General features: G+C 48.7%; 2 protein-coding genes, 1 long non-coding RNA gene and 1 other non-coding gene across 9 annotated transcripts; 1 reads left to right on the forward strand and 3 right to left on the reverse strand.

Annotated features, from left to right (window-relative positions):
* Nucleotides 1–667: 667 nt before the first annotated feature.
* VAMP2 (vesicle associated membrane protein 2) lies at nucleotides 668–17,079 on the reverse strand. 3 transcript variants are annotated; one of them, XM_070228155.1, is made up of 9 exons: nucleotides 16,944–17,079; nucleotides 9,849–9,958; nucleotides 6,760–6,841; nucleotides 5,562–5,708; nucleotides 4,354–4,594; nucleotides 3,727–3,847; nucleotides 3,122–3,280; nucleotides 2,976–3,027; nucleotides 668–2,362 (listed from the first exon to the last, which is right to left on the reverse strand). In XM_070228155.1, coding segments are annotated over exons 5-9 (351 nt in total). In that variant the 5' UTR covers nucleotides 4,356–4,594; nucleotides 5,562–5,708; nucleotides 6,760–6,841; nucleotides 9,849–9,958; nucleotides 16,944–17,079; the 3' UTR covers nucleotides 668–2,345. The 3 variants fall into 3 exon arrangements, with proteins under 3 accessions (XP_070084256.1, XP_023509513.1, XP_070084257.1); XM_023653745.2 differs by lacking the exons at nucleotides 5,562–5,708; nucleotides 6,760–6,841; nucleotides 9,849–9,958; nucleotides 16,944–17,079 and having other exon boundaries at nucleotides 4,354–5,386; XM_070228156.1 differs by lacking the exons at nucleotides 4,354–4,594; nucleotides 5,562–5,708; nucleotides 6,760–6,841; nucleotides 9,849–9,958; nucleotides 16,944–17,079 and adding an exon at nucleotides 4,084–4,347.
* Nucleotides 8,744–11,754, forward strand: LOC138916319 (uncharacterized). Its single transcript, XR_011423490.1, has 2 exons — nucleotides 8,744–8,997; nucleotides 9,627–11,754. It is a non-coding gene; the product is annotated as an uncharacterized lncRNA (long non-coding RNA).
* TMEM107 (transmembrane protein 107) lies at nucleotides 13,716–21,725 on the reverse strand. Of its 4 annotated transcripts, none has more exons than XR_011422711.1 (6): nucleotides 18,831–19,947; nucleotides 18,593–18,660; nucleotides 18,389–18,489; nucleotides 17,541–17,637; nucleotides 16,944–17,315; nucleotides 13,716–14,274 (listed from the first exon to the last, which is right to left on the reverse strand). XR_011422711.1 is itself a non-coding variant. In XM_070225695.1 (6 exons), the coding sequence occupies exons 2-6, from the start codon at nucleotides 19,480–19,482 to the stop codon at nucleotides 17,263–17,265; spliced, it is 966 nt and encodes a 321-aa protein (XP_070081796.1). In that variant the 5' UTR covers nucleotides 19,483–19,524; nucleotides 21,689–21,725; the 3' UTR covers nucleotides 16,473–17,262.
* Nucleotides 16,496–16,630, reverse strand: LOC111775833 (U8 small nucleolar RNA). The gene has a single exon (XR_002811812.1). It is a non-coding gene; the product is annotated as a U8 small nucleolar RNA (small nucleolar RNA).
* Nucleotides 21,726–24,646: the final 2,921 nt, after the last annotated feature.

Below are 24,646 nucleotides of genomic sequence, written 5' to 3' on the forward strand. Positions count from 1 at the left end.
CAGACATTGGCCTTCCACAGCTCACCTAGCACACTGCACTCGTTGTAGCACCTGGGGACAGGAATGCTAAGGTGCCACATCAGGGGCATCATGAGGCTAAGGGAGTTGAGTGTGGGATCTAGTCACCAGTTGGACAGCACAGGCAAGGGTAGCAGGCCATCTATGGCCAGCTCCACACCACACTCAGCTGGGTCTCCTTGAGCAGATTCGTTCAATAAGTACTTATTAATCCGTTCTGGATGCTGGCAGTGTGCTAGGCACCAAGGGGGAAGCGATGCTTTGAAAAAGTTAGCCACCTACTTCAGGCCTAGGAGTAAACGACCATGGGAGCGACTGCAGAAAATCTGGGAGTTAAATCAAAGGGTAGAAAGGAATCCAACAAACAGCAGAAGCATGCCCGCAAGCTAGAGAAGGTGGAGCGGGAGGGGAGTTGGGAAACCCAGACCGCAGGGCTCACCAGGCCCGGACCCGGATCTTCAACACTTCCTGTTATCGACTCCTGGTGCCCCCCCGTGGCCACTTGGGGAATAACACTTTGCCCTGCTCAAGGTCAGGCCCTCAGGCAAAGCTCAGTCCCTTCCCAATTCATCTTCTCAACCTTCCTATTGTACCTGCAGATCCAATACCCTTCCCACTGGTTAAAAAAAGATCTTGGAACAGACACCGCCTGGTTACTCATTACACATTTATTGTACATTTTCACAATCTGGATGCGCCACAGAATTGGGGGCATGGGGTGAGGGAAGGGGGGGCAGGGGACACTGGGATAATATGGGGGGGTCTAGAACACAGCACCCCCACCCCCAGCATCTCTCCCTACCCTTTCATACCACAGCTTACATCTCCCTGCTCCCCCTCTACACAGAAACTTTAAGTGTGGGGGGAAGAGTTTGGGGGGGTCCCCTCCAGTGGCAGGTTAAGGGACTGCACTCTTAGACCCCTAAAATTGTGCCATTTAAAAAGACATTAGACCATTCCTCTATCTCTTCACTAAAGGAGGAGGCAGCTCTATCTTTGGGTTCGACCACCTTAGAGAGGGGCGAGAATCCCCATCTTCCAGCAAGTCCATATACACATTGGCAGTGACTAGTACCCCACCCTGAATTCAGGGGGGCAGTCAGAGGAGCTGGGCAGTGATGGGGGCAACACCCCCCAAATTGGGGAGGAGGGTTTTCAGTCCAACCCCCAGCAGGGGCGGGGCCCGAGGAGATTTCAGGCAGGAACTGGGGGGATTCTCTGCCCTGTCCTACTCCTCCCCAAGGCAGTGATGACCCCCACACACTGGTAGCCACCTCTCCCAAAAGAAATCACATTGTGGCCAACCCCCAACTCTCCTGGTGGGAGGGGGAGGAGCCAGATCAGGCAGATGGGAGGGAAGGAGATCCCATGGGAATGTCAGTTGGGTGCCCCACATGAAAACTGGGGAGCAGGAATGTGGGGAGAGACTCCAAGTGGCAGAATTATTGGTCCATCATAACACACTGAACTCCAAGACACTTACACACCAGCTGGGGGGAGGGAGAGGAGGGGACAAAAGGTTTGGAAAATGGGGGTAGGGGAGGCAAACCGGACTAGAGGGGCTAGGAGGGGGCGATTCTGGGGGCCAGAACAGCCTGGCTCCCTGAAAGCCCAGGCTCCCCACCACCTGTAAGTGATGTCATGCAAATGAAAGTGTGATACAAGGACCAATGGGGACTAACTCCTCAGTAAAAAAGAAACACCGGTTGAAAGAATAAAGAGAAGAGTGATGGAACAAAAAAGGAAACCAAAAGGGATGTCAGTATGCAAATGATTGCTAATTAACATGCTGGAAGCTCCCAGAAGACCCTGGGATTCTTAGGACCAAGTGGGGCTAGTCTCAGAGCCTCCCACCGATGCAAAGAAGATGCACCTGAGGAGGCCTGGACAGTTGCTTTTTGTTTTATTTTGTAGGGGAGTGGGGGTACGGGGAAAGCCAGGGTGGAAGGAAGGATCAGCTAAATCCAAGGGAAGGAGGAGAGGAAGAGGGACTATTGCATAGCAGATGCAAATGAAGGGACTTGGGCCTGGTTAGGGAGAGAGGGAAAGGGAAGGAGGGAAGGAGAAGGGGAGTGATGGGAACCTCAGGAAGGGGTGTTAAGGACAACCGGAAAAATCTTCTAGTAATAAAACTACAAACAGACCAAATATATATAATATTATATATGTATAAATAACAGCTGGCTATTTACAGGGGGGCAACACACACGGACACACACACACGGTTCCAGGGGAGGGGGGGCTGGAAGATATGGCTGAGAGGTGGAGGAGCGGCTGGGGATGGAGGGGAGAGGCCCTTCTCTGGGCAGGGCAGGCTCCTCAGGGGTTTAAGAGCTGAAGTAAACTGTAGAGAGGGAAAGAGAAGGAAGAAGACGGAGAGGGGAGAAGAGAGAGAGAGAGAGAGAGAAAGCAGTGTGTCAGGCCTGGCCCTGCTCCCATCCTCCCCACTTCCCAGCTGGCTGACATCCCTTCCCCTCTCAGCCTCAGGTTTTCCATCTGCAATGCAAAGGGGCTGGACAGGTGGGTTCCAAGGTCTGTTCAACTCCATGGTATGGCCTTGGGGCCACCAACCCCTAATCCTCTGGGCCTCCGAGACCACAAGCTCTCAAGGAGGTTGGCTTCCCAGCCATGTCTCAAGCCCCTGGGCCTTTCCTGCTCTCCCATCCCCCAATTCCAGGGTTCCCAGACTGCGCTCTTAGACCCAAAGGGTCCTCAACGGAACAGTAAGGATCTACCAGCTTTCTTGTTTCCAAAAATCTTAACAGAAATTGCCCAGAACCAGGCAAAGTGCAGGCTAAACATCAAGGTTTTGGGCTCTAGGTCAATCAGAACTGCCATGGCAGCTATATATGCTTTTTGCCGAACAGTAAAAACTAGGTTAATGACCTTCAAAACCCAGAATTTGCAGGGGGAAACCTCTCCAGAGAAAGGACCCTAGCCACTCCCGCCCCACTCACCGATGATGATGATGAGGATGATGGCGCAAATCACTCCCAAAATGATCATCATCTGGGGGAGAGAGAGAGGGTAAGTGAGACAGACCGTGATACCCCATTCACTCACGAGTTCTCCAATCTGCCCTCCCACCTGCCTCCACACTTACCTTGAGGTTTTTCCACCAGTATTTGCGCTTGAGCTTGGCTGCACTTGTTTCAAACTGGGAGGCCCCTGCCTGAAGTGCGTCTGCACGATCGTCCAGCTCCGACAGCTTCTGGTCCCTCTCCAGGACCTTGTCCACGTTCACTCTCATGATGTCTACCACCTGGGGGAGGGGCCCACCTCAACGAGGGCACTTCTTGACCGTGCGCCCACATACGGAACATGCACCCCGATGCTGCCAGGCTAACATGCCAAGGACACACACAGAACATGCCTAGCACACCTGGGGACATGCAAGGGACACACATCAGGGGCATGCTGGAAGCCAGACATCTCAGATGTCATAGCAGCACCCTCTATTTATCAAGCCTCCAGCAGCCCGCCCATCACCAGAGCACACCTGCCCAGGCTGAAACACCCCCAGGCTAGCAAGGCTGACTAGCACCCCAGGGCCCTTCCAAGTGGTTGACAGGAATGGGGCATGGTATGTCTTTGTCTCAAAACTCATGAACGTGAACTGCCATCACCCTCAACCCAGATGGGCCCCACATCCCTGTTTGCCGGTCCTCAAGGTCCTTCCCACTGCCTTTGACACCCCCCCACACTCACCTCATCCACCTGAGCCTGGGTCTGCTGCAGTCTCCTGTTACTGGTGAGGTTTGGAGGGGGTGCAGGGGGGCCTCCCTCCCCAGTTGGGGCGGCGGGGGGGGCGGTGGCAGCGGTAGCCGACCTGAGGGGCAGGAACCCATTAAGACCCAGGGCCTGGAGCCTCCAACCCCGCAGCGAGGGCTCCGCCCATCTGCCTGTCCATCCATCCGTCCCCCACTTCCTCCCTCCCTGGAAGAAGGCCACCCGATGGGCGCCCTGGACTTCGTGGGGCCCCGCCGCCGATAAGCTGCATGACCTTGAGTGAGGCCTCCTCCCCCCTCCGGGCCTCAGTTTCCCGGCCTGTCAAATGAGAGCGACCTCATAGACACGTTTCGAGATCGACCCGAAATGACTGGCGGCAGCGATGACAGGGGCGGGCGGGCGCCGGGTCCGCTCCCTCCCGCGACCACCGCCCGCGCGGCCCGCCCGGGACGCGGGGCTCCGGCTGCCCGCGCGCAGTCACGGGCGCCGGCCTGGGCGCGGGGCCCGCGGGGGGCGCGGGCCGAACCCCGGGCACTCCCCGGGCCCGCACACAAGGGTGGCGGCCGACGCAGGCAAGCCCGGTGTGAGCGCGGGCGGCCGACTCACATGGCGTGGGCAGCGGGCGGAGGACTTGGCAGCTGCAGTGATGGCAGCGGCGGCGGCGGCTCGCGCTGGCTCCGACTGGCGCTGGCTGCCCGGGACGGGAAGATGGCGGCCGCACGTCACCCACATCCGGGCACTGCGGGCGGGGGCGGGGCGCGGCGGGCGACTCTTCGGGAGCCGGGCCGCGGGGGCGGGGCGGGGCGAGGCGAGGCGGGCCTGGAGCCGCGGTGTCCCTGCACGTATCCTGGCCCGCGAGCCCCAAGCCTGATTGCCGCGGCTTCCCCACACCCACCGCCAGCCCGCCCTGCCTGGCCGCAGCCCTCACGGCACCCCGCCCCCACACCACGGCCTCCGTCCGCCGTGAAACCGCAAACCAGTCCCCACCGCACACCGCCCAAGGTCTCGGCCAGCACCCAGGTCCTAAGCCCTGGTGACGGCCTTCAGCACATGGAATGGGAGCGGGAAATCAGGTCCCCGGGGCAATGTGGATGGTTGGGACCCTGCTGCTGAGGTGGAGTGGAGCGGTGGGAGTGGGTCCCCAACCCATCACCCCGCAGGTGGATGTCTCAAGGGCGGTCTGGGGCCTCTGGCCGCTGGGGAGGAGGCTATGAAGTAAAGATGAAGCAGCCTCCCCGCCCCGCCTCACCCAAGTCACTGCAGCGTGTGAAAGCTGCCCCTCCTCACAACGAGTTCAGACCAGGGGTAGTTGGCAGGCCAGGCCCCACTGAGGTAGGGGCAAGTTTCGGACCCCAGGGAGGAGGGCACGACGCTGCCCCGTGGGACTGCTTCACGTGGTGGCCGCAGACCGGCCAAAACCTAGCTCTGGCCGAGTTGAGCCAGCTACCCCAGCCGCAGAAGGGCGCGGAGGAGGGCTCTGCCTTTGATCCCAGAGGCCTGGGCCCACAGGACAGGTTTTTTGTTTGTTTATTTGTTTGTTTTAGGGGGAAGGAGGCCAGTAGGCAAGGGGGCACCTGCAGTACCCAGATTACATAGTACTACTTTACACAAAGATTAGCCTCATAGGTGTGAATTAGACAGTTCCTGTCTTGTCTCTGGACCCAAAATATATTACATCGTAGGCACTAAATATATACGTTTGTTAAATGGCTTGATCTGGAACCTGGTAGGAGGAGATTCTCCACGGCCCCTTCTGTCCCTGACTGGTCTCTCTTTAGGTCCTCTAAACAAACCCGGCAGCTGCACACACCCACCTCACTCATTCCCAGCAGAACTGGCACCGAGGGGAAGAGAAGAGGGGACCAGGTGAGCTGCCTGTCCGGAGGGGTGGCTCAAAGCAAGCCTCAAAAGTGAAGAAGAAGGCGCCTAGGGGAGGCCGAGTCAGGGTGCTCACTGCTTTCCTGGAAGGGGAGGAGGGGAGGCCCGTGGCCTTGGTCTGAGACAAACAGGAGCCAGCTTCTTCCCTCCCCCACCCAGGCTTCCCAGGGCCTCTGGGTGTGATAACCTCCCCCATGCAGTGCCCCACTCCCTCCCAGCAGAAGCCTGGGGACTGGCTCTGTCACCAGAGGTGTTGGTTTCCCAGCTGTCTGAGGGAGGTGAGTGAGCAGGGACTATGTGTTGGGTGTGGGGACTCAGCAGAGATAAGATGCTCTTAGCTCCCTCCTCCCCCTAAGAGCAGCCACGTCCTTGGTCCTTGTGCACTGACACAGAATGTCAGGTGGCTCAATCTATGTGAAAAGGACGAAAAGAGCCTGGTCCATGAGGGCCTCAGGTTGTGCTGTGGGGTGCTAGCTCCTGCTTTATGGCCCTGAGACTATGCTACTTTCTAGCTAAAGAACAAAGATGCCAAATTCCAGCCTTTTAAGTTCAAAAGCCACAGTGTCTGGGTCTAAGACAGGGAAGGTTGGAAGGAGGTACAAACAGGCACAGCCCTTCCCCCGCCCCCCACCTCTGCCCCAACACCCTGCACTAGCAGAGGAGAAGCTAGTGAAGGACCAGACAAGATGTTCAACGCTGGTTAGGAGTGATCCTCATTTTCCCTGATGGCCAAGTCTGGGGGATGTGTGAGAGACAGACCCAGAATATATGTAGGGAGCCAAGGCCATGAGGTGTGGCTTGGAAGGCTGGCACAATGCTATTGCTATTGGATCCTGGCGGCAGCAGGAGCAAGGTAGAAATGACGGCAGGTGTGATATGTGGAGGCGGGGACCCAGGAGGATTTATCTCAGAGAGAGGGCTCTCACTGTGCCCCCCTACCTGTGCTGTGGTGCTAAGGAAATCCCCCAATTTAGACCAGTGTGGAGGCAGGAGAAGGGGTGGGATGGGATCACTGAGTTCACCTGGAAATGAATGTTTTCTGCAAGCAAGTAGAATGGAGACCCAAACAGAGGTAGGTTAACTAAAGACAAAGTAGCGTGTTTACATAACTGAGATCGTGGCTTCTACATTTACCTGCTTGGGGGGTTGGCAGCCAAGTCTCTGGGCCCCACTCCCAAGGCTCACTGAAAGGATGTAGGAGGGCATCCAAGTTCACCTGTAACAAGCATCTCTGGTGACTCTGATGTAGGCAACACAGAGAAATCCTTTAATAAAGGTTTTCTTTTATTGTTTTTTCCTCTTCTAACAACTGACTTAGAAGTTGGGATGGAAGGGGGCTGGGTCATTCCCGCACTGACTCATGAACTTGCTCCATCCATATGAGTCAAACCTGACGGAACTAGTAATTAGTTTCAGAGACCTTGTGTGTCCCTCAACGAGGCTTGTAAATCAAAAGCCTTTAATTAGGAGCAGAAGAAGCATGCCCTTGGGGATGCTGCCTGGAATGGGGACAGAGGGGCTAGCCCCAACCATCAGTCAGCTGCTCAAACCCTGTGACCTGGGGCTGAGCCCTCCAGTCCTGAATCAGGGAGGGGCCTGCCTGCCAAGCCCTGGGCTCCTGGAGGGAAGGGAAACTACCAGGGACCTACTGTGTGTCTGACACTTTACACAGATTGCCACATGCTGTCAGGTTTTTTTTTTTTAAAGATTGGCACTTGAGCTAACATCTGTTACCAATCTTCTTTTTTTTCCTTCTTCTTCTTCTCCCCAAAGCCCCCCAGGACACTGGGATGCTGCCCCAGCATGGCTTGATGAGCTGTACCGTGTCTGTGCCCAGGATTCGAACTGGCGAAACCCCGGGCTGCCAGAGTGCAGCGCTAACTTAACCATGCGGCCACAGGGCCAGCCCCTGCTCTCAGTTTTTTAATTACACAAATAATGTGACTCCATTCTCCTTGCAAAATATTAAGACATTAGACATGAAGCTGAGGTTCCCTTGGCCACCCCCAACTCATTTGTCTTTTTGTTTTACTTTCTAGAAGGTTTTGTGTATCCTCCTTTTGGGGGAAAAAAAGAAGTTTTTTGTTATATTTATCTATTTATGCAATATCTTCTCTCATCTCTCTAACGGTGATAATTAGATTTAAAAAATTCAATATTAGGTTTTAAAGTAGGTTATAGGTAACACAATCAAAATTCAAAATTCAAAGGGTAGAAAAGAATGTACAGTCAGCCCTTGTTCTGAGCTGCCGGACCCCCACCCGACACAGCTGCTGGCTCCAGTCTTGTAAATCCTCCAGGATGGTTGGTGCAGAGACAAACATAGATACTTCTTTTTTTTTTTTAAATAGAAATGCTAACAGACTATAGGCATTGAGTTGCCCCCCTTCTTTTTTACTTTCCAATTGTAGGTTTGTTTGTTTTTTCTTGTGCTCCCTAGTATTTTTGTCTCTTCCAATTTCTCTGATTGGCTTTTATATATAAATGGGAGGAGTCTCTCTCTTTCATTTTGGAGACTTTCCTTAAATGTCTGCAGGGCCTTGGCTCTCTGTTCATATTTAATAGGGGCACACCAAGAGGATGATTGGAAGCTGGGGTGGGGGGGCACTCACTGTCTGCCTGCTTTGCTGTGGGTCAGCGAAAGCCTTTTCATGGGGACTCCCAAATGCTGGTAGGTGGCAGGCTTTCTCCGGGGCCATTTCGTTTTTTGAGAGAAGAATCTCTTCCATTCTCCCTACCGTGCCCTCAGTGCGGGTGTGGGGGATCTGGAGCAGGGCGCGGCTCCTGTTTCTAGCTCAAGCCTCACCTCTGTTGGGCCAGGTGTCCCCAAGACCAAAGCCTCCCTGAAAGGAGCGCGCAGAGGGGCGGTGGGTGGGGCTCAGGTGCGAGAGGTGAGGAAGCCCCAGGGGCTCAACACTTTGAACAGACTCTCAGGCACCCCTGTGTTCAGCCAGGCTCTGACCCGGGGTCTGGGGACCTGCAGGATCTCCAGGCATCAGGTCCTGACTCCCTCTGCCCTGCCTGTCCTGTCACCACCCTTCGGCCACCCTTCGGCTGTCCAGCCGCGTTGGAATCAAAGCCTTGTTGAAATCTTTTGTCCGCTGCTGTCTTCTCTCAGGTCTCTCAGTCCTTGTGGATCTATGCCTCTTTGACTCCTCTCCTGTTACTTAGTTAAGTTTTGGAAGGAAGAGAAGACAAATGCTCGCGGCCAATCTTCCATGTTTAACCAGAAGTCTTACCATGGTTTATGTAACTCATCCCTCAAGCACCAGCCTTTAGGTTGTTTCCAGTTTTTATGCTATCAGGACAGGGCTCTCAGGAATGTTGTAAACACCTCCCGTGATCACTCAAACCTCATGACCATCCTCCGAGGTAGGTATTGTCTTGATTTTACATTTGGGGAAACCCTGGCTCAGAGAAATGCCCTGATGGGGTCTTCTTTTATTGGCTAATCAACTTTGCTTTTTTTCCACATATAAAATATCTCTTTTTAAAGTTTTTTTGTATAAAACATAATATACATACATAAAGTGGTATCTTTTTAACCTGTGTAATTCTCCTTGCACAAATACCAGCACAGTGCCAGAAACAAGGCAGGCAAATGAATAATGAATGAGGGTGAACTACGGTCTCAGTGAGGAGCGTTTTAAAAGAGAGCCCAGCGCAGCAGACAAATGGCTTCTAATGCTGAATTCCTAGGCATCGTGTGGGGGGATGGGTTTGGGCAGGACCGTGTGCCCACTGTTCCTGTGAGGACAGCCCTGTTTGGCCTGGTGATACCCTGATCACTTGCTGCCACTTTCGCGAGGGAGCCAGCTCCTGTCACTGCAGCAGGACAGGCCCAGGCCTCAGGGCCCCTGGGAAGCAGGGTGGTGGGGAAGCCACATGCCAGAGCCCTGTGTGGGTAGGACAAGACATAGGCAGATCAGAGTCTTCTGGGACTGGGAGCCTGGGAGGCCTCCTGGTCCCAAATCCTCACTCTGCAACCCTCTGTTTATTAGAGAATCACTGATTGACTGGGGTGAACAAGCAGCGGAGAGGAAAAAGTCCTTCTCCAGATAGTGTGGTTGGCAAGAAGCCACATCTTCCTTATTTCCCTCCATATCACATGCCAAGCCCAGAGTCTGGCAGGAAGAAGGTCCTCACTAAACACTTGTTGAATTGAGTCAACTGTCTTGGCCTGACAGCCAGGAGACTTGGGTTCCAGCCCCAGCTCTCCCTACCTGCAGGATGTCCTGAAGCGAATGGCTTGCTCCTTGGGCCTCATTTTCATCACTTGGTAAATGAGGCCTCTTTCATTCTACAATGCCAGGCACTGTGCTGGCACCAGGAGCTGCAATAATACACAAGCAAAGAGGTCATTAAAACACAGCGCGTTTGTCAATTAATCCTCACTAAAGCTGGGGAAAAAAACCGCATCGTGATCTTTGATGGACGTCATGATTGAGAACTTGCCAACACAGCTCAAACGGATTTAAACCAAAAAGGAGAATCTGAGGCCTCACAGAGCTGGAACACAACAAACCAGCCGGATGCAGGTGCTCACATGATGTCATCAGGGATCTTCTCTGTTTCTAGCTCTGCTGGCCTCTGATTTAGCTTTATTTCCAGACGGGAACATAAGCAGCTGCAGGCGCACATTCTTTTAAAATGTTATAGTCTTGTATTTTTTTTTTAATGTATGGAGTTCAAAGTTTCAAAAGTTCAAAAGGGCATATGGAGAAAGTCTCTCTCTCACCCTGTCTCCCAGCCACCCAGCTTCTGCCCCTCAACAACCAGACCTCCCAGTTCCCTGTGCCTCTTTCCAGAGATGTTCTGTGCACCTAACTTTCCACTTTTTTACACAAATAGAAGTGAACTATATGAACTGTGCTGCGCCTTGCTTTTGTCACTTGTATCTTGGAGATTGTTCCGTAACAGTGTAGAAAATTTACTTTTGGGGGCCAGCCCAGTGGCGTGGTGGTTAAGTTCACACTCTCTGCTTCGGCAGCCTGGGGTTCACTGATTCAGATTCTGGGCACAGACCTACACACCACTCATCAAGCCATGCTGTGGCAGCATCCCACATAGAAGAGCTAGAAGGACTTACAACTAGGATATACAACTACGTACTGGGGCTTTGGGGAAAAAAAAAAACAGAAAAAAAAAGGAGGAAAATTGGCAACAGATGTTAGCTCTGGGCCAATCTTCCTTACCAAAAAAGAAGAAGTACATACCTTGAAAAAAGAAAAAAAATTTACTTTTTTCCTGGCTGAATAGTATTACTCTGTAACATAATTTGTTTTTTAATTTTGTTTAAGATTTTATTCTTCCTTCTTCTCCCCAAAGCCCCCTGGTACATAGTTGTATATTTTCAGTTGTGGGTCCTTCTAGTTGTGTCATGTGAGATGCCACCTCAGCGTGGCCCGATGAACGGTGCTAGGCCCATGCCCAGGATCTGAACTGGTGAAATCCTGGGCCGCTGAAGCAGAGTACACGAACTTAACCCACTCAGCCACAGGGCCGGCCCCTCTGCAGTGTAATTTAACCAATCCCCTCTTGACATGTAGGTTGTTTCCAATCTTTTGCCAACACAAGCAAAGCTGCAAAGAATAATCTACACGTTCCCTTTTCACCTATGTGCAGACATGTAGGGCTAATTCCCAGAAGTGAAAATTTGAGGTCAAAGGATATGGGTGTTTGTGATTTTTATTGATTTTGATGGATATTGCCAAATTGCTCTCTGTGAATGTTACCAATTTTTATTCCCACCAACAAACAAGTAAGGCTTGTTTACTTAAAGCCAAACCCTCTCCAACTCTCTGGGACACTTTTTGGTCATTACAAATATAAGTTAAACATGGACTGCATTTCTCTTATGGTGAATGAGGTTAGGCATCTTTTCAGATACTTGAGAGTTCTTAATATTTCCTATTCCGTGAAATGTCTGTATAAATTTTTTGTACATTTGTTATTGTGTTGTTGGTATTTTTCTTATAGATTTGTAGATTTTTATGTATCAAAATTAGCCCTTTCTCTGCCATAGGAACTATAAACATTTTCTGGAGATTGTCATCTATCTTTTAACGTTTGCTTATGATTTTTACCATGCATATGTACTCTTAACATTTTTAATATATATATTTAAATGTGTCTTGTCTTTTATGACTTCTGTGTTTTGTTCTCATACTTAGAAATGTCTTCCCAGGGGCCGGCCTGGTGGCGCAGCAGTTAAGTGTACACGTTCGCTTCTCTGTGGCCCAGGGTTTGCTGGTTCGGATCCCAGGTGTGGACATGGCACCGCTTGGCACACCATGCTGTGGTAGGCGTCGCACATATAAAGTAGAGGAAGATGGGCACAGATGTTAGCTCAGGGCCAGTCTTCCTCAGCAAAAAAGAGGAGAATTGGCAGTAGTTAGCTCAGGGCTAATCTTCCTCAAAAAAAAGAAAGAAAGAAAGAAAGAAAGAAATGTCTTCCCCACTCCAAATTACTTACTTCTGTGGTATTCTTGCCAAAAATGCATAACCTCAATCTAGAATGAGAAAACATTGGACAAATCCAAACTGGGGGACATTCTGCAAAATAACTCACCGGGACCCTTGAAATGTGTCAAGATCATGAAAGGGGGAAAAAAGACTGAGGAACTGTCTCAGATCAGAAAAGTCTAAGGAGACATGACAAATAAATGCAATGTGAAATCCTGGATTGGATCCTGAATCAGAAAAAGGGCATTAGTGGGAAAACTGGCAAAATTCAAATAAGATCTGTAGATTAGTAAATAGTATTGTATCAATGCTAATTTCTTGGTGTCGATAGTTATACTGTGGCTACGCAAGATGTTAACATATGGAGAAGCTGGGTAAAGGATATGCAGGAACTTTGTACTATTTTTGCAGCTTTTCTGAAGGTCTAAAATTCTTCAAAATAACAAGGTTAAAAATGGCAGTTTCTATGAGTACCTTTATGGTTTTATTTTTTACACTGTAATCTTTGACCTATTGGTAATATTGGTGTAGGGTATTGATCCATGTGTTTCTCCAGATGGCTACTCAGTTGTTCTAATAACTTCTATCGACTAATCCCTTTTTCCCATACTCATGTTTTTATTTATTTTTAATTATCTATTTATTTTTAAAACTGTGGTAAAAAATACATAACATAAAATTTACCCTCTTAACCATTTTTAAATGTACAGTTCAGTAGTAAGTACATTCATATTGTTATGCAACCAACCTCCAGAACTCTTTCATCTTGCAAAACTGAAACTCTGTCCCCATCACACAGCTCCCCGTCCCTCCCTCCTCCAGCATCCCCCTAGACCACCATTCCGCTTCCTGTCTCTGAATTTGACTGCTCTAGCTACCTCGTCTAAGTGGAATCAAGCAGTATTTCTCTTTTTAGTGTCTGGCTTATGCTGATTAGCAAGCCATTAGTTTCACAATAAAATGAAAATCTATTTCTGATACTAATTGGCAAAGCCACCGGTGTTGACTAAGAGACGGATCATCGAAGTGCTTGTAGCAGCAACTTCTGGATTGTGGGTGAGGGAACTGAAGCACAGAAAGGTTAAGTGACCTGTTGCTGATCAAATGGCCAAGAAGGGGAGAGGGTGCACTTTGAAGCCAGCAGACTGGTTCCACAGCTTGCTTCCAGAGTCTTTGCCCTGGACGAGGGCTCACATAAGAGAGCCACGACTTGGAAACCAGCAGCATCTAGTTGGTGTTTGAAGACAAGAGGTGGATGGAGTCACCCAAAGAGTAGTGATCACCGATATGTAAGGGGCAAGTGGAAGAGATGACCCGGTAGTATGTCCCCAGCAACTGACACACTGTAGGTTCTCAGTCACTATTCACTGGATGAGTCTGAAGGAGCAGCCACAACAGTGGAAGGTAAGTCAGGGGAACCATTTTTCAGAAGCCAAAGTGAAAAAATTTTAAAAGATTGGAGTGGTCAACACATTATATGCTGAAAAGAGGTCAAGCTAAAGTCTGAGAAGTGACCTCTGGATTTAGCAACAAGGAAGTCATTGGTGATGAGCAGTTTCTTGAGATGGTAGGGGCAGGCGTGTGCTGGTGAATGGTGAACAACCAACTCTCCAAAAACATCTCCATTTATGTACTTACATAAGTTTATTATAAATTTTACTAATATAAAGGATGTGTAACAGAATTTACAAATAATCATAAAATATACAATATTCCTTGTTATAAATTCCACTCTTGGATTCATGATTTCATAAGTGGAGTTGTAATCTAACTACAAGTGTAGTTCCAACATGAATGTTGGTTGATATTTTTATTTACATTTTCGAGTAATACAAAAATGAAACAATGAAGATATGTTGAAACTTTACTGGTTCCTCACTGATTTGAGTGACTCCTTTGCTGAATCTGATAATAGTTTTCAATTCCTGGGAGAATATTTCCTCGATTTTTTTCTGCTATGCACAATGTAACACTTACAGACATGACACTATTTTTTTCTTTTTCTTTTTTTTTTTTAAAGATTTTATTTTTTTCCTTTTTCTCCCCTAAGCCCCCGGGTACACAGTTGTATATTCTTCGTTGTGGGTCCTTCTAGTTGTGGCATGTGGGATGCCGCCTCAGTGTGGCTCGATGAGCAGTGGCATGTCCACGCCCAGGATTCAAACCACCGAAACACTGGGCCACCTGCAGCAGAGTGCGTGCACTTAACCACCCGGCCACGGGGCTGGCCCCTATTTTTTCCTTTTTTTTTTAGCTGAGGGAGATTCACCCTGAGTTAACATCCACTGCCAATCTTCCTCTTTTTGTATGTGAGCCACCACCAAAGCATGGCCACTGACAGACTAGTGGTATAGGTCTGTGCCAGGGAACTGGGCTGGGCCACCAAAGCAGACTGTGCCAAACTTAACCACTAGGCCACTGGGGCTGGCCCCAGATATGACACTTTTAAGTTTAATTTGCATTATTAACATTTTCTCCATTACCTTCTTAAATCTAGACAATCAACAAAGCCTGATATGTAGTGTTTGCCAATTTCTTTGTTGTAAATACTCCGACCAAGGCCAATTTCAAACTACCTACTTGATGTCACTAAATGAGTTGGGAAGAGATACACAGTAGTACATCATTGTATAGTATTTCCACCATACAGATACAATAAATTTCAATAACCTCAAGAGCATATATAATAGTAAAATGCAGTAAAATAATCAGGAAGTAATGAGTTTGGGGTATTTATTACCTCTGTTTTTAAATATAATTTATATAATTGTAAGTTTGCACAATTTAATTTCTGATAAGAGCTGTGTTTAAAACCCGGTCCAGGGCCAGCCCAGTGGTGCAGCAGTTAAGTGCACCTGGGGTTCACTGGTTCGGATCCCGGGTGCAGACATGGCACCACTCGTCAGGCCACACTGAGGCAGCGTCCCACAAAGCACAACCAGAGGTACTCACAACTAGAATATACAACTATGTACTGGGGGGCTTTAGGGAGAAGAAGAAGAAAAGAATAAAAAAAAAAAAAAGATTAGCAACAGGTGTTAACTCAGGTGTCAATCTTTAAAAAAAACAAAACAAAACAAAAAACCCGGTCCACAATGTTTCTGAAAAACAGTCAGCTTTCACAAATCGGTGGAGCACACCACTAGGTGGGAGTGAGAACCAGGCTGCAGTGGGATGGGACTTTCCTGACCAAGCCTCTAACCATGGCCAGCAAAGTCCATCTTCCTTGCCTTCCCAACAGTCTGCTCCCCTACTCTCTGTTCCAGCCACACTCCAGGACCTCACTCAAACTGCTCCTGTAAGGGCGAAACTCCTGCCATGTTGGGAAAATTAATCTCTACCCCATAGCATCCTTTGTAGCATTTATCACAATTTGCTATTAAATTATTCTGGGAGTATAGGAACTTGTTTCTTGTCTGTCTCCACGAACCATACTATCTGTGATGGCCAAGGTTGAGTATGGGTCATAGTCACATTTATTCTCTCAGTACCTACTACAATGTTTCGCACATGGTAAGTGCTCAGTAAGTATTCATTGAATGAATGCTCAGGATGAAGGGCTGCCAGAATGGACAGTCTGCTAGGGAAAGGTTGCATGTGTGTGAGGCATCACCTGAGGGGCATCACCAGAAAGCACCTTCTCTGATGCCTTCTGCTTATTTGGAATGGCCTGTGCTCCACCATCTACAAGTGAAAGTACAGAGAATCTTCTCAACATACACTGAACCTTCCCAGGAAACACGACCCTGAGCATATTCATTCCGTGACAAGGTAGAACTTTAGGCTCTTGTAATTTGTTTGTACAATGCCTAATTGAGTATATTTTAATAACTTTCTTTTGAACATATTCTTGTCAGTGCTAGCAGGCAGAAATGGGATGTCCTCATCAAGCTACTGACTGAACAACAGGGGAGCTTTGCCAGGCTTCTGGGTACAGCTCTTATCACCAGGTCAGTCCTGCCAACAAAGTGGCCCTTTTTGTCGTGGTGGGATGGAAGGTTTGACAATAAACCACTTGTGACAGCAAGTACAACTGGCATGAACGATCATTTCATAGGAAATCAGACATACGTAAACATGCTCTGCTCATTTAAGCTTTGAAAACAGAAAACCAATAGACCCCAGAACTACATACAAGACTAGCCCCTTAGCGATGACACTCTCAAAAACAAACAAAACCTACTGGCAAATCTGACTTAATAGAAAGAACCCATCTGTACCAAGATATCCAGCCCTCCTTCATCATTAAGTATCGGAACATTTTAAACCCAGTTAGCCGTCACTGTGACACAAAAGTTTAAAATAACAATCACGCTAACAATATCACCACACGGGTGTCAACGAAAAACTACAACTCCGACCCTGAATATAAACACAGCATGAAGAAATAGGATCGTCAGGAAGAATCAGACAGGAGCAATCAGGGTGTTGCAAGTCCTGATTACGCAGAGACGCTAATCACGAATCATGCGCACTCCAATCATCATTTTCCAATCTGCCCCCCAAAGGAGGAACAGGTAAGGATTATCCTACCTGACGATATTCAGCATCTTCAATGCATCCCGTACTCAGTGAAAAAGATTCCACTAACAGCTAGGGCGAGTATATAACGCATTAGCCTGAGCAAATGGTTATTTAGGTTCCTCCACTTATGTTGCGACATTTATTTGCAGATCAGCTAAAATATATTTGTTTCCATTTGGCTACCAAAAGGGATAAATTAATTCCTCCCAGAATGCTCCACTCACTTACGAGCTTGGAGTCCTAGCCGTAGGAGCCGCCTATTTACATATCTCCGCCCACTCCCTTCGCCAGACAGCTACCGTAATAACCAAAATAAAAGCGATACTTACCTTACAGTCTGCAAAGCTGGAAAACAACCTTCCGTTTCTCCAGTAGTTTGGCCACCCCGATCCTCCCCTGAAATTTTTACAAGTCTTGATCTTACTCTAAAATATATTTTATTACAAAGGGCTAAATAAAACGTTGATAATCCTAGACGCGAGAGAAAATTACCCTAACACTACTAACGCTGACATCTTCCACCAAATAGTTTCAGTCGCAGCGCGGAAGCCTAGCGCTGCCTTCTTCCAGGAACGGTGAATGGTCCCTCGCTCCTCCAGCCTTCATCTGTACGTTCCCGTCATAAAGGTGGTCAGAAAGGTTTCTTTTTCAGCCCAAAAACGCTGATGAATAATGCCATTTCGGTGACAGCTGGGAGGGCACTGCCAAAGGTAGGTGGTGGGTTCAGGGCCCCTTCCAATAAAAATCCCCAAATCCCCAAACCAGAGACCCCACCCCCAAAGTGTAGGTGGGGCGGGATTTCAAAAGACTACAGGAATGTTGAGTGGATCTGAGTTTCACACATGGAGCAAAGGGCTGGGTGGGGGAAACTTTGCGATTTAGAGTAAACCTCCCACGCCCATCTCCAAACATTGGGCGCTACCTACCTGCAGAAGACAAAAATGTACCAGTATGTAGTGCACTCCCAACGCTCGAATATGAAAAAGGAGAGGGCCACAGATGCACTACAGTGAGCTCCAATGGCTTGAGAATGCACCAGAGTCAAGGAGGCTTATGGAATGGTAGAAAGTGATGGGCCAGAAAAGGCCGGTGGTGAAGCTGGCATCCGCCCTCAGGTTCACCTCTTGCTCCTTCCCCACACTGCAAAGGCCAGAGCTGGCAGGCCCGCCTCCTGAGGCTTTAGGACAGCCATGTGAGTAGAGGCCAGGGGTGAGCCTGCACAGCTGGGACCCAGGCTACCCCCACCCCATATCTATAGGCTAGCCTGCACCCTTCAGGTGAGGTAGGAGTAGGCTCCTTCTCTCCCACAGGCCACACAGAAATGCTCGCAGTGACTTGACACACTCTGCAGGATTACCCTCCAGCACCCTGGTCCTCCTGGTCCACAATTCAATGTCAAGAGCCTTCCCTGATCCATCTTTCTCACTTCCTCTATTTCTTCTGAGTTCCCACAAGGCTTTATACCTTTACACACTCCTACAGCACAGTGCTTATCACACTGAATTACAGATGTCCGTGTGTCTGCCTCTTCCTCAAGGTATAAATAAAACTGTGCTTTACCTCCCCTTTTGGATCTCCAGTGCCTGCTGCATAGCAGGGCAAATGATCGCAGATTGTATTAAATCTTCCACATTGCCTAAAGAGATCTCTAACTGGAGAGACTGGTTGTCCGCTAAGGCAGACACCATTGTGCCAGAAAGGCCCAGTTAGGCAGCTAAAGGGAGTTGTGATGGAAATGGACAGTGTGGGAAAGGTGCGCAGCCAGAAAAGATACAGATGAGGCTCTGGGTGCTGTTGAACATGGAAACTCCTGAGAAGAAACCGGCCAGCTCCACTGCAAAGAGGCCCAGGGTGACAGAGAGCGCGGCCACCAGTCTGCAGAGAAGAAAGAGGGTTAGTTCAGGCCTTCTGGACTTCTTCTAAGACCCCTGCACTCCCACCACTGCTTAATTCTGACCACCCCGCCCCAAGTGCTCACTGAATGTCCTGCTTCTCATATTCCTCGGGGGTGAACGTGAGAGGCAGGCAGGCCTGGATGTTGCTGTCCTGGGGAGCAGGGCAGAGAGGAAGAGAAGTGAAAAAAAGGCGGGCTGCGGGGCAGGCCTGGGGTCAGCGAGGGATGGGAGGACCCGACCAGGGGAGGCCCTGGGAAAGGGGCGGGGTTGGGCTGGGGCCACTCCGAGGCAGGAATGGGGGCGAGAGGTCCTGGGTCTTACCCGGGACCAGAATAAGGTGATGACGACCACCAGATGCGCCAGGAGCGTCAGGAAGCGAGAAGGCACGAGTCCTGAGATCCGGCCCATGGCCTCCAGCGGCAGAGGCACTGCCTGGAGCGGAGGCCGTGGTCTCAGGGGCTGGAAGTTCAGGGATGGCCACTCCTGAAGTCTCCGAGGCCAGCACACAGAAACTCGACAGACGCCTCCTTCCCGCTCGCGCTGGCACCGCCCAGTTGCCTTGGCAACCGCGTAGGCGGGCTTCGCGGCCGGATCTCCGAAAATCTCGCGAGAGCAGTAAATTCGGGAGCCGCAGCCGGTCTTCTGGAGGTTGCTGGTCCCGGGTGCCCTGCGAGTGGGCCCGGCCTGGTGCGGACCGCCGGCCAGCTCCCAGCGCGCAGCCGAGCCGTGTGCACCTGGGAGTGTGCGGTGTGGCGCCGCCCCGCACCGCCGAATCTGCCCCCGTAGGGCGAGCGAAAGGAAACCCGCCCTGCCCTAGCCCGCTACACCCCTTCCTCCCCGGATGCCCACGCCCGGTGCGGCCGGGCCCCAGGCCCCCGCTACGTTGCCCAGAATGACCCTCCGCGTAAGAGTTGCTCACCAGAGACGCTGTCACCGCCGCGCTGGGATTAGGGCATCTCCATGCCCAAGGCATGGACACTCGCTCCTTTTCTCACTGCATCCCTTTATCTTCCCACTGCCCAGGGCAGTGGGACAAAGGGAACTAAGCGTGGAGAGATGGATGTCCCCAGATTCTCCGGCTGTCACTTATTGTCACGGAGCCTCTGGTTGTCCAAGGACCTCAGACCTGAACCTTCCTTGATCTGATTCCGCCCACCCTACTCCCCAGACAACTGACCTTTGGGCCTCACAGGGCGTCCCTGCAGAACGGAAAGTTCTCGCCCACGTTTATTGCTCACAGTCAACTCCCATCCTCGGGGGCCCTCCCTGCCCACTTACCAGAAGATCATCTTTCTCCCTACTCTCCATCCCAGTGCTTTTAGGTCGGTCTAAACCACCACCCCAAGGGACATTTCTCATTCATTCATTCATTCACTCAACAGATATTCGTTGACCAACTGGTAAACGCCAGGTACTGTGCTGGGCTCTCGTTCTTGACAAAAGTCTCTACCTTCCCAGAGTTTATATTGTAGCCGGGGAGATCGATAACAAACATGCAAACAAATAAGTCCGCATGGTGATAGGTGCCATAAATAAAATTTTAAAAGGGAAACACTACAATAATATGATCAAGAAAAGGCTATTTGAAAATGAGTCATTTGCTCTTAAACTTTGTTTTAGGCAATGTGGTCAAAATTGAGAGGAAACGCATTTCTCTCTTCCAGGCCCCCAATGTAATATATGGATTTCCTTTTTATAAACCAGTGACTGAAAAAATTCAGAATTCAAAGAGAGAGTCAAAAGATGTTTCCTCAAGGTCATGAAAGACAAAGACTGAAGAACTTCCAGATTAAGTGAGACTAGGATGTGACAAAGTTGACATGAGAGATTTAATGTATGATCCTAATGGATCTTGGATTAGGAAAAAAACCTATTTCTTTTATTATAAAGGATATTAGTAGAACAACTGGCAAAATTTGAACAAGGTCTCTAGCTTAGATAACAGCATTGTATGAGTGTTACCTTCCTGATTTTTGAGAACCCTACTGCCTTTATGCACGAGAATGTCCTTGTTAGAAAATACACACTGAAGGGTTTAGGGGCAAAGGGGCGTTACATCTGCAATTTACTCTCAAATGGTTTAGAAAAAATATATATGTGTCTGTAGAGAGAGAGAGACACTGACAGAGCAAACGTAGTCTCAGTGAAGGCACACAGAAATTGTTTGCATTATTTTTGCCAGTTTTCTGTAAATAAAATTATTTTAAAATAAAAAGTTTTAAATGATAAGCCTTTTTAAGTTTTTCTTCCAGGTCATATACAATATTATCATCGAGACATTAAATTGCTTCGTAAAGAAGAAGGAATGATTTCTAGGATTGAGAGTCGCTAAATGTTGAACTCCTGTATATTAAAACTATGTAATAACATTTTCATATAAAACCACCTCTTTAGTGGGCAGCACAGCTTCTTCATAATAGAGACAATGTGATCACCAAAACTCATAAAGTAAAAACTGCAATCGTTTACACTTCTCAGAGGAATTATTTTTATAAAGAGTGAGGTTCAGCAAAGTCTCTTTATTCTCTACCGAAAAAATATTTGATTATAATCAAATATTACCCACACAGGTTTCTCAGCTCTCAGGTGTGTAGTGGAGGTTCTCTCTCTCTCTTTTTTTTTGGCGAGGAAGATTGGCCCTGAGCTAACATCTGTTGCCAATCTTCCTCTTGTTGCCTGAGGAAGATTGTCACTGAGCTAACATCTGTGCCAACCTTCCTCCACTTTTTGTATGTGGGATGTCACCATGGGGACACCGCCACAGCACAGCTTGATGAACGGTGTGTGACTGAAGTCTGTGAATCCTGGGTCACCGACGCAGAGTGCGCAAACTCAACCACAATGCCACCAGGCTGGCCCTGGGAGGTTCTCTCTTTAACTGGACTGTTTCAAAGTTCTGAAAATACTTTCAAACCTCCCCCATCTCAGGAGGGACAGGCAAACCCATGAAGTACAGTGGACCCAACTGCTTCTCTCCCTTGAGATGACCCTCATCACTATTAATGATGTGACAGTGATGAGTGACAGTGATGACACCTAAAGTACGACGAAAGGTGGGCTTCCCGTGCTCTCTAACATGGAAATTACAGAGTAGCAAGCATGGAAACATTCTGAGCACATAGACAAGATGCAAGGACTGAAGAGTCCTCATACTTTTCTTCCCTTTGCCTATAACTTACATGTCTTTTCTGCTGGGAATAGAAGGCCCAGGTCTTCAGACAGTTTATCAAGTTGAACTGTTCACAGATGAAGGAAGCACTGTCAGAGTAAAGCCCGTGGGCTTGCATAGAGGAAAGCCCGTGGCCTTGCTTTTGCAAGACTTCCCGAGGTCCCTGGAACAAACAGAACGAAGAGAAGGAGTCAGTCATGTGAAGATCTGGGGACAGAGCATTCCAGGCATTGGAGCAGCAAGCGCAAAGGTCCTTAGGTGGAACAAGCCCAATGTGTTTGTTGAATAAAAAGGAAGCTAGTGTGTCCGAAGCCTGGTAATGGATGGAGAAGAAGAGATCAGGGTGAGCGGGATGGGTAGACAAGGGTCAGATCATGTTGGATCTTGCAGCCATGGGCAGGGACATGGTCAGAATTGTATTGTAGAAGAGGAGTGTGGTTGCAACATGGAGAATGGATTTTAAGATTTTAAGCAGAAGGCCAGTAAAGAAGCCATAGAGTTATCCAGGAAGGACAGGATGAGATCGGGCCAGGATGGACTCAAGAAGGAGGAGCAAAGTGGAAGGAATCAAGAGATAGTTAGAAATGGGTGAAGGGGGGTATAAATTTATTATTTTTTTTTAAAAAAGAGATAGTTAGAGGATAAGAAGGTCTGGACATGGGGCTGTGGGTGGGTGAGAAAAAGGGAAGGGTCGAGGATAACTGTTAGATTCTGGACTCCAGAAGCTGGAAGTTTGGGGCATTCTGCTTATAATAGGCTTCCTGCCTAAGAGGCCTACTAGAGAGTCAGAACTGGATGGTCACATTTCACACTGTGAGTTCATAAACAGTGAGCAGGCATTTAGGTCTGTTCTCTCATTTTCCCTGACCTTGGTTCACAGCAGCCAGCAGCTCTGCAGAGGTCTCACAAAAGTGAGCTTTGGAGCCACCCTGTGGCCACAGGAGGTACTGCTGGTGACCAGGTGTCCCCTAGTGGGCCACTGGCTTCAGGGCTGGAACCCATATGTCCTAACTTAGAAAAAAATTTTTGATCATGGAAAAATTGAAACATACATAAAAATCAAGAAAATAGTATAATGAACCCCTTTGAAGCCTACCGTTCCACTTCAACAATTACCAACACAAGGCCAACCTTGTTTCCGATATACTCTCCCTCTCAGCCCCATTAGGTTATTTTGAAGCAAATCTCAGACATCACCAAAGAGTTCAAATTGCCCAATCTCATACATATTATTTTTTTTCACTGTTTATCCCTCCCCATTCCTTGTTTTCTTGCAATTTATCTGTTGAAGACGGTGGCACATTTGTGGGCTGTATACTGGTCGTATCATTTAACATGTTGCCCTGTGCCCAGTATTTCCTGTAAACTGGTTGTTAGATATAGTGGTTGATCAGCCTCGCATTCAATTTTCTGGTAAAAATACATCATGGGTGGTACCTGGCACTTCTTACTCCATCAAATCAGGAGGTACATAATGCCTGCTTGTCTCTATTTTTCTGGTGTTAAGTCTGAGCAGTAGATTCAGGTGTAGTCAGACTGAGGCAACCATTATATAAGTTCCCCACCAATTTTTCACCTCCTGCTTTAATTGATCATCACTACCCAGCTCCATTATTTCATGAGAGGTTGCACAATAGGATGTCCTAATTCTATAATTCCTTCTGCATTTATCACTTGGGATTCTTCTATAAATAAGGATGTGTCCTCATCAACCTGTTTACCATGAGATACAGGTCATACAGGAAAGGCTGGATAAATGTGTGATTTTTGCCCCCCATTATCCACCTGCTTTCAGAATGAGTTGATTCCCTTGCTTCCTCCAAAAGTGACTAATTAGTTGTTTTTAGTGTCACTGTGAACTTGTAGACTTCAACATCTTTTGTGTGTTTCAGTCCATCGCAGTTATTCTTTTTTGATGCTCAAACAGTCTCAGTTTGGGCTGGTGGGAACCTCTTCAAGTTGACCCCTGAGTTGTTTCTTTTCTTTTCTATGTGAAATTTACACAACGTAAATTAACTTTTGTAAAGTGGTATTTAGACACAGACAAGGAAACTGAGGCACAGAGTATATTACCTGCCTGAGATCACACAACTTGTAACTGATGACACCAGGTTTCAAATCCAGCCTGACTTGAGAATCTGAGCTCTTCACCACCACAGTCTCTTATATCTCACTGGTCCTCGTTATGATCTGTGATCACTTATTGACAGTAGATGTGTCCAGTAGGCACTGGGGTGTGAACCCAGAGGTGGGAGAGGGATTCAGGAGCTCTGAGCACACAGGTGATGGCTGACTCCAGGGAAGGTGCGTAGGGTGAACAGAGAAGGCAGAACTGTGAGGGAAAGGGACAGAAAAATAGACTGGGGGGATTTGGGTGGAGAGCTGGGGGAAGGGCAGCAGATGAGTGTCATGACAACCAAGAGAGAAAGAAGGCTCTTAAAGAATATGTTGCCCTGAGTCAATTAAGGCCAGGCCTGAGAAACACCTGTGGGCTTTGACATATCTGTGGTTCTTGATAACTTTCCGGAGAGCCACTGTGCAGAATGTGCTGACATTTGGCTTGGAAGGGAAGGAGTGAGCTACACCATGACTTCTTTTGCCCTATTGGCCTGTTGAATGCCTCTCATCCTGCAAGAAGCAAACGGGGGTCTCTGCCAGCTTCTGGTATCCCTCTTTAGAAGTCCCCAGCTCTATCTCAGCTGGAGAGCTTTAAAAAATACTGTTTATGGTGATCAAAATCAGAACAGTAGTTGTCTCTGCAAAGGGAGGGGCGGGGATCGATTGGGAAGGGAAAGGAAAGAACTTTCCGGAGTGAAGGAAATGTCCTATATCTTGAAAGGGTTGTGGGTTGCATTTGTCAAAACTCATCAAAATATATACTTATCCGTGCATTTCATTGTATGTAATTTATTCCTCAAAATTGTAAAAAAGTGAGAAATTAGGGACGCCAGGACTCTACCCTGGGCTT

This window comes from Equus caballus, chromosome 11 (genome assembly GCF_041296265.1).
Source record: "Equus caballus isolate H_3958 breed thoroughbred chromosome 11, TB-T2T, whole genome shotgun sequence".
In the NCBI taxonomy this organism is placed as follows: Eukaryota; Metazoa; Chordata; class Mammalia; order Perissodactyla; family Equidae; genus Equus; species Equus caballus.

Bases quoted from the DNA above. Each gene is read 5' to 3' on its own strand.
- VAMP2 (XM_070228156.1), bottom strand. The intron at 3,281-3,726 runs GTGAGTGTGGGG...CCCCTCCCCCAG, and splicing joins CCCAGGCTCAGGTGGATGAG to GTGGTAGACATCATGAGAGT. The intron at 3,028-3,121 runs GTAAGTGTGGAG...TCTCTCCCCCAG, and splicing joins ACTGGTGGAAAAACCTCAAG to ATGATGATCATTTTGGGAGT.
- TMEM107 (XM_070225695.1), bottom strand. From the start codon at position 19,482: ATGCCTTGGGCATGGAGATGCCCTAATCCCAGCGCGGCGGTGACAGCG. The intron at 17,638-18,388 runs GTATCTTTTCTG...TGCATTCTCAAG, and splicing joins CAGCACCCAGAGCCTCATCT to CCATTGGAGCTCACTGTAGT. The intron at 17,316-17,540 runs GTAGGTAGCGCC...TACCTTTGGCAG, and splicing joins TACATTTTTGTCTTCTGCAG to TGCCCTCCCAGCTGTCACCG.